The 12428-nt window shown below is 45.4% G+C and overlaps 1 protein-coding gene across 4 annotated transcripts in view; it reads left to right on the top strand.

Annotated features, from left to right (window-relative positions):
• The window catches only part of pvrl2l (PVR cell adhesion molecule related 2 like), a 221845-nt gene that overhangs the window by 128626 nt on the left and 80791 nt on the right, over window positions 1-12428 (top strand). For 3 of the 4 annotated variants that reach the window (XM_029513716.1, XM_029513715.1, XM_029513718.1), the window contains exon 7: window positions 3102-4155. The exons of the other annotated variant lie outside the window; for it this stretch is intronic. In XM_029513716.1, the coding sequence (XP_029369576.1) occupies window positions 3102-3736 (635 nt within the window). In that variant the 3' untranslated portion in view covers window positions 3737-4155. Of the gene's footprint in view, window positions 1-3101; window positions 4156-12428 lie in introns of those variants that run through there. 4 annotated transcript variants of the gene reach the window in all.

Here is a 12428-nt window from a genome sequence, read left to right on the forward strand (position 1 = left end):
CCCCCCGTCTCTCCCTAATCTCCTCCATGTACATGACACTAATACAGAGACTGATATAAGCTCCCCTGCCTCTCTCTGTGACATTTATCACCGTGCTTCTTAATGCAGGCAGGCTGCTGCTGTTGATCAGAAATCAGGATGACAAGCATGGCCTATTTTCTTGCTTTATTTTATTTATTTATTTATTTATATATTTTTTTTTGAGGGGGGGGGGGTTATGTTGACAGAACACTGTTTACCAAAGTGTCTCTTAAGGCAGCAGACAAAGATTTCATACATGTGTCGGTTTTGTCACAGCTCGTCTCGGACCCGTTTGTTTTTTGGGAATGAGTGATGTCAGAAAGCTGTCGCTTATTAAAAATGCGTTTATTCCCGCATAGATGTATTTTTAGGATTTTCAAAAGGCATTAAATGTCACACGGTGTCGTGCTGAAGTCGTGTGCGGTGACGCGTTGAGCTCGGCGACACTCACACTTGTGCTCATTTGAATATTTGTGTGATGTATGAACGCACGTCCCACCTGAACCAGGCCGGTCACGTCTCAAAGGAACACTCGGACACTTTAAGGAAATGTGCTCTTTTATTTTATTGCAGACGATAAATCTGAAGATGGGTATCAGCTTCATGGAGCTGCAGCCAGGAGCTGATTAGCTTAGCTTATCGGAAAGGCTGGAAGAATGGGGACGGCTAGCTTGGCGCCGTGGCTCATGGGCTCTGGTGATTAGCTGGCAGCTTCCCCGTGATGATACAACACCCGGAAATTACTACACCTGGAGACACGAGCTCGGTATCAGTGTCATCCAGAGTCAGTGTGTTCTATTGGTGTGATGATTATTATGTTATTGTATGTTTATTTATCAGCCACGTCAGACACAAGCCTCAGTAAAGGTTCGTGTGGAATCCTGTCTTCAGCTGTGAGGAACGCAGTTTGAATTTGAGATAAAACTGTTTGCAGGTGTCAAAAGATTTGCATGCGCTCACGTTGTCCACGTTTTTAGTGGCAGCAGCAAACTTTAGCTGCGCTCAAGATAATCCCACAAACAAAAGCGAAGAGGATGCGACAGGTGCCGCTCGGTCAGCATCATTTCTCTTTAAATATCAATCTGGGCGCCTCACTTCTTTACATGAAGAGAAAAATCAATGTGCTTCCTCCTGTGACCTGAGATTTATTGAAAAATGAACATGCCAGCTCTAATGGAGCTTCGTAGGAACATTGTTCTTTATGGCCTGTTCAGAATAATAGGTTTTAAAGTACATGATTAACAGAAGGTTGACGGCCACCGAAGACCTTCCACAAGGGGCCATTACTCAACTGTCTCTCACTCAAGCACGTGATAAATGTCAGTCATGCTTAAAAATATATGTGGCACAGTAAATATAAATAACATGGGGGTTTGCATGTTGTTTCCATGGCAGTCAGGAGAAAAGTAGGACAGGGAAAGCTGGATTTATCATTCTCCCCTAATTTAGACATCATATCCTGTCCCAGGAGCCACGCCTCCTTTTCCCAACCCGTCTGTGTTACCCCGGCGTAGTCCCGCCGCATCCCGACGTGGGAGCAGAACCGGAGCGTGAAGAGCCCGCCATCTTCTATCGCCTCTCATTCTCATGAACAACTTGGATAAATCACAGACGGGTTGGGGCTCGGGTCACTGCTTTTGTTAGCATACCTGATACTTGTTAGCATCACACAGATCGCTATCTGATGTCCAACTTGATTTCACCGAGAGGGGGGAAAAAATAAAGAAATAGAAGTGGCTCCCTCTCTGTGGCTGTCCGGGCTCATAACCCCGCAGAGTGCTTATGTCAGCCAAGCTGAGATTGTTTGATTGGCATTCACTGCTGTGTTTGCCAGGAGAGCTGGCAGAGCCACACTGTTATTTGCATAAAGCAGGAAGGGGTTCAGATTCCCCTGCTGTTCTGCGTTCTGCTGCCCTCACTGCACCCCAAAGAAACAGCATGTAATTCACAGGAGAAAAAGAAAGAGACGTTTCCCGGCCCTGTGCTGTCTCATACCATAGGCTCAACACGTCTCCTCGCCTGATTTGACACTTTCTTTTCTTCTCTTTTTAGCGCAGCATGAATCCACTCGTATAAATCCTACACTATCTGAGCCAGGCCTCTTTTCTCTCTCGTAGTCCTGCAGAGAGGCCTCTTTAAAGTGTCCTGGCACGGCTATCGCTCCACAGTGAAAGCCTTTAACCTTTTTTGCCCTGCTGATCAGTGAGATCTGGACTCAGTCCTGGGTCGCCAGCAGGCGAACGCTCTGCCCTGTGGTGTGACTCGACCGATAGGAGAGGTGTGAAGAGCGGCGAGAGAGCGAGGAGGCGGGGGTGTAATTAGGGTAAAAGTGAGAGGGAAGTCTAAAATCGTGGCATTTTCCAGAGTCTGTGCTTTTTTTCCACTCACACTTTTCAAATAACCCCGTCTGTCCTGTCTGTCTGTCTCTGTGTGTGTCTGTGTGGCTCTGTGTCATGGCACGAAACGCACAACAGGCACAAAGCACGCCACTTTCTGCTGATGCTGTAAACCCATCTTTGGTTTTTGTCTCAATCTCGGACTGAAACAAGAGTGGAAGGGGCAAACTTGGCTCACACCAACATGACGCATAGAGCAAAGGATCGTTACAGTAGTAAAAGGGACCCCCCCCACCCCCCGACTGGCAAAAAGGGGGCAAGTGGAGGGGGGGTGGGGGCTCAGAGACTGAAGGGCCAGCAGCTGGACAGACATGTGTAGCCTATATAGAGCAAAATGTCTGCAAAAGGCAGCACAACGAGCCGCTGGGAGCGAGTGAATGAGTCCCATTCAGCCTGATCCCAGCAATGACTGACTGCACTCTTACCGAGGGATTACACTGAGAAGAACATTACTACACACTTGTAAGAGGATTGTAACACACGTAGAAGAAGACACAACAACTATCACCACAGCACATTTACAACACAAGAAGAACTGTGAACACCTCCTCCAAAACTGAGCGAGACAAAAAAAAAAAAAAAAAACAAACAAACAAAAAAACAACCCATCAACTCCTTCCCTCTTTTTCTTTTCCTCCACCCATTTTTCCACCCTTCCTTCCAATCCCTCCATCTCCTCTGCAGAAGCCTTGGAGGATCCGCCCAGTGCCGGCATTGTGGCGGGCGCCGTGATCGGCTCCCTACTGGCCCTGCTATTGGTTGTCACGCTCGTTGTCGTTCTCCTGACCCGAAGCCGCCGACAGCAGAGGCGTGGCTACCCCAGCAGCGGGGACTCCATAGCGACGGGCAGCGGCGGAAGCAATGGCGGCGACTATGGCAACAAGGCCCGTCTGCTTTTCAGCGGCTCTGGTAACAATGGCAGCAAGAATGGCACCGGCGCCAACAACAACGGGCCGATCTACACGTACCGGGAGGGTTGCGACGCCATGGGTACTCTGACGGAAAAGGCCAACGACTACCACCATCATCATCTCCACCACCCATCCACCGGCAACGCCCCCTCGCCCCACGACATCCTACTTAGCGGCGAGATGGGCGAAGGTGAGAGAAGGAAGTTTGACCTGGATGACAGCATGGAGGAGGAAGAGGAGCAGTACAACAGGTTTGGCGGCGTCGGGGGAAGCGGGAACATGCTGCCGCCAGCCTACCACGTCCGCAGGGGCCACGGCGGCGAAGAAGAAATCGACGCGTACCTCGACGACGACATGGAGTCTCAGAGGGACGGCTCTGTCATTTCCCGGACTGCCATTTACGTCTGACGACGTAGGAGAGAAAAGACGAGGGCTGAAAATAGGGAGGAGGAGATGTGATGGAGTAAGAGGGGAGTCCGAGTCCAGCCCCCTTCGCCGCCAAACAAATCAACATCACCTCCATCAGCTCAGCTCCGACCTGCTTAACATTTACCCTGATTAAAGCGACGCCATCGATCCTATCCTCTCTGCTTGACTGTGTCATGTTAATGAAAGAGGATTAAGAGAAAAACGCCGAAAAGGAAACAGGAAGTCCAAACGAAGTCGTAGTAAAGCTGCTGAAGGGAAACTGTGTGCTGTGGCTGGACCGGTGACAGTGTGAGTCCGTGTCATGGAGACGGTGTCAGCCAAACATGTGTAACAAGTGTAAAGAAAAAAACAACACAAAAAAAAAAAAAAACGGCAAAAACCACAACAACTCAGACGCAGTGCTGCTATCTGCTACGTTCTTGTTCATTTAGCTTTGCAAGTGTGTTGACGTGCTGAGTGACTGCATTGTTTGTATTTTATACCGGACAAGAAAACATCATCTGCACAGTCACAAATTACAGCCATTCCAAAACCATCACAAAAACGGCTTTACTGAGACGCTTCACCCGAAACCGGGACAGAGTTTCTGTTCATCCCAGCAAAGACTTTTTTTTTTTTTTTCTGGGGGGGATCGGGGGGCTTCCTGCACCACCCTGTGACACCACCTGGTTTCCTGGTGGGAGCAGCTGAAGCGAGGCCCCTCGACAAAGTGACAGAACAGACTTAACAGTGTGTGCTAATGTGCGGCTGGCTGTGCTGTTAATGAAGTGCATCATCTATATATTGGGCGCCGTGTCACTATAGCACAATTATTGTTCTTCTCATTGTTGTAGATGTTGTTGTTGTTGCTGTTGTTGTTGTTGTTGTTGTTGTTACTGTTGTGTAATGGTGTTGATCTCACTAAGGAAAAGAAACACCAGGAGCCTTGTTTTTTTTTTTTTTTTTGGGGGGGGGGGGGTTCACACATTGGGTCGCTAATGACTCTTTTAATAGTTAAAGAAAAAAAAACAACAATGTGCTTCTCTTTGTTTTCCGCCTCCCACTTTTTCTACACCTCCTCCTCTTCCTCATCTTCCTCCTCGTCCTCTGTCTTTCTGCGCTGTTTGTATGTTTTTCCTCACGTTCCGTTTACATAATGAGCGCCGTGATGGCCGTGTGCAGGGAGAAGGGGATAACTCTGCTTTGTCAGAGGCTGCTCTGCTCCATGTATTCATTTCTCACGTCCCGCAGAATGTTCTTTATATATCGGATTATTTCCTGTTCTTTGTCCGGTCCAGGAAGCGTTTCAAGAGTCGAGGTGGACGGAGGCTACATGAAAGCCAAACTCCTGAGTCTTCAGGACAAGCCTTGATCCTTCCTCTTTAATGAGATCTCTTACGCAACGTTAAAATCTACAGAGCGTTCACTGAACATGCAAAAGTGCATTTGAGAAAGTTGCAGCTGTTGATTTTTAATGATTTGAGCATGCATTTCTTTTTAGAACAGATATCTGTCGCTAATGCAGAACGAGACACCGAGGCAGAGTTGGTGTCTCGAACACGTTTGCCTTATTTGTTTCTGGGTTTTTCCTTTTCAACCTTTTTGTTTCGTTTTTTTTAATTGACTGGTTAACTATGTGACTGTTTCCTTTATTTGTTATTCTTTTTTATGTTGCACCAGTTGTGAGGTGACACAAACTTGCTGAAAGATTCTGGTGACGTTCAGAAACAGGACTAAGTTTCATCTTTGTCACATCACAGCCGCACATGTATTTACTTTACAAATGCAGCATAATTGTGCCGTGTGTTCAACTTTTGTGGTTTGAATCGTATTGCAGTCGACGGTACTGTGAGTCAAATCAGAAGTAAAACCGTGTGATATTAAAGGTTTTGTGTAATTTCAGTAAACATCATTAAAAAGTATTTTTTGAAGGTGTTGGAAATGTCAACACAATATTTCTGAGAACAGATCAAGGAAGGGAACAAAAGATGAAGAATGTGATGATCTTCAGCTCTGGAAAGGTCAGTGCGTTTGGAATGGGCAACCATAAATTATCCCGACCTCATATTTTAAGTCCTGTCTCGTTTCATTTGCTCCTTTGTCTTCAAAATGTTGAAATATATTGTGATAATTATGATGTTATGATCCAAAATGAGTTCTGTTTCTGTTGAACACTATGAATTCAAAGCTGAAATATCTGAAATTCCGCTTCCATTCTGGGAAAAAGCTATTGTTGATTGTTGTCATTATTCACTGTGTAACCTGTTGTTTGTGTCGCCGTGTGTTCGGACAAGTCGCCAACAGCCATGCTGTGACTCCTGTTGCCGAATGTGTCACGCACAGTGAAGGTTGTTTGTTGTATCACAGCAGTATAGTTTATATCGGTGTGTTTTCAGCTCCGCGGGGTGCACGGACGCTCCAAGATCCAGCTTTTAAGCCTGGAGCGAAGAAAAGACTGGTTTGTTTTATAACTTCGGATTTACTATTTGAACCTGCAGTTTAGAGGAACTTAAGTGTTACTGAGGGGAAACATTTCAAAACAATTGTAGAGTACAAAAAATAAAATCCCCAACTTTTGGAGAGACTCGGTTCAATCGCATCTCCTCCGGGGTTTGAACTTTGGCGCCTAATTCCTTCCAGAGTCTTGTAGCGTGCGTGCACCCTCAGTGAGAAAACTTATCATTAGTCATTACGTATGTTTTTGCACAACCCATTTTCAATTAAAAAAAAAAAAATCTTCCTGAAACAATTCTCCGTGGAAATAGTGGTAATTAACTAAGCCGAGCCGTGTCATCGGCAGCAGAGCGCACCTGCTCTGGGAGATTTAGGCGCCTCGGCAGTTCTGCGATGAGACATGCTGCCAGTTTTCTTAACTTCAAGATCAAAAGCTTTCATTAGCTGCACCTGGAAACTTCTTCCATAACACTTGTGTGCAGTGTGATGGGGAACCTTTTCCCCCCTGTTGAGCTGAACACCTTGTTATTAAACTGCCACGAGTATCAGGACACATTATCTGGATAATGCCGTGTAATCCACAGGAGTTAGCCTGTACTCGTGATAAGCTCTGGGTCAAAGGGAGGGCTGCCATGGTCCGCTTATTTAAATCAGCCTTACTGCCTCTTAGATGACCCTTCGTTGGACGAACCGTCTGCCTCAGCTTGATTAATCCGGACAGGTTGTTTTTATCCTCAGACCAAGTCAATATCTGGTTTCGTATCACTTCACATTTTGCTTTCATTCACATGTTTCTCATCCAGCTCCAGAATGTGTTTCTGGTTCAAATGATGATTTTAAAGGAAAACTTTCTTTAAAATCAATGACTGTCATCCGAAAAAAAAAAAAAAAAAAGGGGGGTGTTATGCAACCTCTGTGGTTTAAAATATCGGATCAAATCGGTGAAACTTCAGATGTTAAAGTCAAACAAACTTGATCTTGAATATCATTTTGTTAGCTAATTGAAATTTTTTTTATCTTACGATTCTTTTATCGTACGATTCAATCTGAAAAGAGTCAACACGTCTCTGTAGCAGCGAGCGAGGTGATAATGAGGTCACAAGCGTCGCTCCTGCAGGTTGCTGTCCTGAACGTAACCTCCTAAACTTCACCAGCGTTGGTGGAGGAGGCTGTAACAGGTCACTCAGCTCAGTCAGAGGGGAAGAGAGTGGAACAGAGGAGGCCGCTCCATCAGGGGAATACCAACCAGGCGTGGGGAGGGGGGACTTTTTCCTCTCCGATCAGAGCGATAGAGAGTTGAAAAAGAAGAGAGGCGGGACAGAAACTGAGAGCTCAGCACCTGCTGAGAGGTTTTTTTGTCTGTTTTCTGGTTGTTGTTTTTTTTTTTTGACCACCTGAGACCCAGAATGTTTGAAACGCTGTCAATTATTCACCATGAAGCGGCGAGTCGGAGACGGCCAGATTTGTCACTTGTGTGGCCCGACTGGTTGGCTGCAGCATAAAGATAACAGAGTGTTTGCAGAGAGGGATGGATGGAGATCTGCAGCTCTGACAGTGAAAAGCTGGAGGTGGGCCGAAGCCTCTGGGGTATTTTTTTTTTTTTTTTTGCCACCCCTCAGCCTGCGGATTGGCTGCTTCCACCCAACGACTACTGACAGTCCTTTTCAACTCAGCCAATTAGTGAAAAAAGGGCTGTCCTGTTTAGCTTTCCTCAGCGCAGCCTATCGATGACAGATCTTTTTAATTGTAAAGAAATTTGCAGCAGCACCCGGGGGACCCCTGTGCAGGGGTGGAATTCTATATATCCTCCTTTTTCATATTCACTCTCTCTCGGTTTCCGCTTTAGCACCCACTACAAGCTGTTCTCTCTATGTTTAATTCAGCAGAAGGCATGAAAGTGTTCCACATTATCTCTCTGCTTCACTCTGAAGGAGGAGGAAGACGGCAGGATAGAAAGACAGAGGGGAAGGGAGTAAAGGGAGAGGAGGAAGAAGAGCCCTATTAGTTGTTGAGCTCAGCTTTTGTTGGTAATCCAGTTAAAGCCGAGCTTCTGCCAGGCCAGCTGAGACTCCAGCAGATGTGGATGAAGTTTTCTCCTCCCAACACTAGTTAGCAGAGATCTCATTGTGTTCTGTAACAAATTTACTTAAAGCGTCGCCGTCCTGCTTTCCCGCTCCGCTGGAAGCCTCCCTCCCCTCCCACAGCGCCGCGCTATACGTAGTGATGCAATTCGTCATGACTTTTTCGCCTTTGTTTCCGTCCAGGTCGTTTCAGGGATTAGGTTTATATGTTCATGTCGATTCGTGTGATGCTTACATGTTTTGTGATTTTTATTCATTTATTTATTTATTTTTTTTTGTTGGTGTGGCGGTTCAGGACGGGGGCTCATCGACAGCATCAGCTAAAATCGATGGTGAAAACTTTTAGATGAATGTCATTGACTGATATTAGCCAGGAAGAGGTGTGTGTGGCCTGAATCTGATCTTTCAGACGCTGAGTAGCTCGTCGTCTGTTTTTTCCCAATAAGCTGGCCTGCCTGCTCTGGGACGCTGTTAACCTGGAAATCAGTGCTACGCAGGACACAATGTTCAAACACATTTGTCACACAGGTCACCTCACCAACCAGATTTGTTTCCACCTTGTTGAGGCAGTGGATTGGTTACCAAAGCAGCAGGAACTGTGGCCACCTGATGAATCTGCGTCCATCTTTGTCTGCTCAGTTGTGTATTTATCGATTGAAACATGGAAAAGAGCCAAGAACTGCTTTCACCAAAATAAAACTCAGCTCCACTCAAGTGTCCTCCTCTCCAGCTCGTGCTCCTTTCTCAGTTCTTCTATTCAGCTATTTCAAACTAAAAAATGCTGGTTCTGACCCCAGAAATCCAGATTGGCCCCCATTTAGTTCATTCAGAGTGCAAGTGACACTGTACCAGCTGCCATCCTGCTGACAGCCAGACATGCCAGACTTTGATGGTGACCTTAATGTCAGCGTTCAGACAAAGGGAGCCGTGTACGCCAGCTCTGTTCATTTATCCTTCGTCTTTTGGAGGCTTTGTTGACCCCTCGTCTTTTTATTCCAGCTTGAATCAAAGCTCCCTTTGATGATCCGACTCGTGTAGGAAACAACTTATGATTTCATGTCATTTCTGGCGTCACTTTACTGGTCTTCAGAAGTAACGCTGCCTGTAAACCTCCCTGAACCTGAGTGCAGCTTCAGACCTGACTAATCCTGAAAATAAATCCCAACTCGGCCGTCGCCCAGCCGACATTTTTGTCGATATGCGGCAGAATCGTCATGTGATGTAATCATACAGCAGGTCCGGCTGTCTCAGTGATGATGATGATGATGATGATGAAGGCCTAGCGTGAGTGACGCCACCTTTTCGACTGAAACGATCTTCCTCCGCTGCAGCTTCATCTTATAGTTAAGATGTGTGCTGTGCCTCTGAGGGCAGACAAAAGGATATTTCTCTTAAAATATCATCAATACCTAAAGGACATTCAAAAGTAAGCCATCATCCCCTGTTTCTCCTCACTATGACAGCAGTCCACACATTTTGGCCGTGACAGCCCGTGACGATGTCTTGAACCAGCCACATCGACGAATGATGGCAGCTCTCGTCCAAACTGTATGAATGCAGAATCTGACGTTGGCCTCAGCTTTGTCTGCTGTCATGACCTGTAACTGTCAGTTTTCTTTAATGCAGCGAGCTTAGTTTGGACTGGTTCTTTTCGAGTCACGTTAACGCTGTTCAAGAACCTGCACCTGCACGTACGAATCCCTCCGAGACCGACTCGGCTGCTACTTTATTCCTCAAGATTGATTGACTTTTTGAAAATCCTTGAAAGTGTCTGAATTTGAATAATATTCTGCAAGGCCTTTTACGTTTGTATTTTTTTGGTTTTGTTTTTTTCCCCAGCTGCACAGTACAGACAGCCTTTCATAATAATTGATTTTTGTAAATAAAATATTGTATATGAATTTCCACGGAGAGATGTGTCCACTCAATGTGTCTGCAGATTGACGTGGAATGATTTCAGTTTGCTTTGGGGTCGGAAAAAAACCACCGGAGCTCCTTCTGATGTTAAATATAGGGAGGAAATTATCGCGTCTGTCCGCGCAGCATGAAATGTTTGAGTCTTTGAAAGTCATCCAGCAGTTTCAAATCTGACATCAAGATGAACTCTCCTCTTAAAACTTCCTCAATACCAGCAATTCTTGACTTACAGATATTTAATCTGTCAAGAGCTCACTGAGGAAGATTTATCGTGGCTCCTGCAGATTTTATTTCTTTTGTTGTTTATTTTTGCACTATAAATGGATCGAGCTAAACTTTTCATTTCAACGGATTCTCAATCTGCATTGTCAGAGAAACAAAGCGGGTGATTTGCTCAGTTCTGACTCATCTCGGGAAAATAAACGAAACTCTTCAAACAGGAGAAACTATGTGGAAACAAACGAGGTTATCTTCCCCCACGGGTGGGTTTTTCCTCTTCCTCTTCTCCTCCGATGAAGATCCTCCTTTGTAACTGAATACGAGATTATAAGACTTCCGAGGACAGATGTTTTTGTTTTTTTTTTCTTTACTGTGAAAAGCCTCTTGCATCTGCAACAGCAGCCTGGCCTCCATCTTCGCTGATTCTTTTGAGAGTGAAGGGGGAAAAAAAAGGCCTGTTTTTTAAACAGATTCTGCATTGAATCTGTCAAAAAATCCTTTTCCCTCTTTGACAGAAATGAGGACAGAAGAAAATGTTAAGGGCTTATTTATATTGAAGGATTGATTTCTCAATTGCAGCCCCAAGCAGCATCACAGATTATGTTCATCTCACAAACAAATTATGGATGTACGCGGCTCAAATTGACAACAAATGGGCTCAAGGCGCCGTCAATAAACGCTGAGTGAGGGCTTTTCAGAGTTCTTGCTCTCACACTTATCAACTTATTTTGTTTATAGGAAAAGAAAACAACTTCAAATTTACCCCTCAGTGCCTGCAGATGATGCCTTTTTCAGTCTGTGAGCATGGTGTTGTATGAAAAACAGCTGAATTACACAGTATTTCTTGAAATCATGTCAAATGATAGATAGACTCTCAAAGTGCTACCTCACCTTCATTTCTTTGAGACGAGCTCCTGAGTCCTTGTGCAGGTGTCAGGTCAGTGTGTGCCTCGTGTTTTCTCCCTTCTAATCAAAAAGGACTCCGTTTCCATCTGTCGGGTCAGCGCTGATAACCGGCCAGATATTCAGTGTGCGAAATGAGCAAATGGCTGTTTGTCCACAGGGAGAAGATATTTATTTATGTGAAGAGGAGCTTTATGGAGCGACTGACTAAGACCATAAGCTGTATAGCTTACATGGCTGTTGGACCTCTAATGCAAATGTCAGCCCACTGACTCTGCTGGAGCGCAGAGCGGTTTACATTTCAGGATGTTTTTGGTGCGATGATCCTCTTAGTTCTTGACGGTAAAGGAGCCCAAGATGTCATGTTCCCGTTCAGAGTGAACAGCCGTGTTTCCACGCTTCAGTTTTAGTACAGTACGCTGCACAAACATCCGCATTTGCATTTTCAGAAGTCGTGAATCGTTCCGAAACAACCGACCTGAACTGTATCAGTTTCTGGTACCATCAGTGCGGTGCGGGGCGGCCTGCAGTCGGTTATTTGGCTGACAGAAACCATTTTTAAATTAAAAAAAAAATGAAACTGGGTGCCGTTTTTAGATAATCCGGGAAAAAAGAGGAATCTTTCCAGCGAGCCGCCTGCAGTCTTTTACTCAAACAATGCGGAGCAGAAAACAAACGAGCTGCACGATGTCTGCCATTTTACTTTGTAGTCGTCACATCGGTGTCACGCCGATCATCTCTCTGAGGCAGTTATTTCCTTCCGGCCAGTAAGGGTGCTGTTAGCGATGGACATTCTGAACCGTCCCCCTCAGGAGAAACGGCTGAAGTTGTGTGATTTCTTTCTTTTGGCTCAAATATCTTGGTTTTCCTGTTAATTGCATCCGAAATGGCAGACAGAGACGGCTTCACTAACTAAATCAGGCCATTCAGGAAATCACTACTTTCTAAAATATTTCATTTCGATCTCTGACATTTAAAGGATTGATTTGACATTTACTTTTTGCTTTGTTAGATGAGGAGATTGATGGGCCTGCTTTTTTCCGTATGCTGAATCCTGAGCCACAGTCAGCAGCTGGTTAGCTTAGCATTAGGGATATGCTAACTTGCTAAGAACACAT

The sequence above is a fragment of the Echeneis naucrates genome, chromosome 11, assembly GCF_900963305.1.
Source record: "Echeneis naucrates chromosome 11, fEcheNa1.1, whole genome shotgun sequence".
In the NCBI taxonomy this organism is placed as follows: Eukaryota; Metazoa; Chordata; class Actinopteri; order Carangiformes; family Echeneidae; genus Echeneis; species Echeneis naucrates.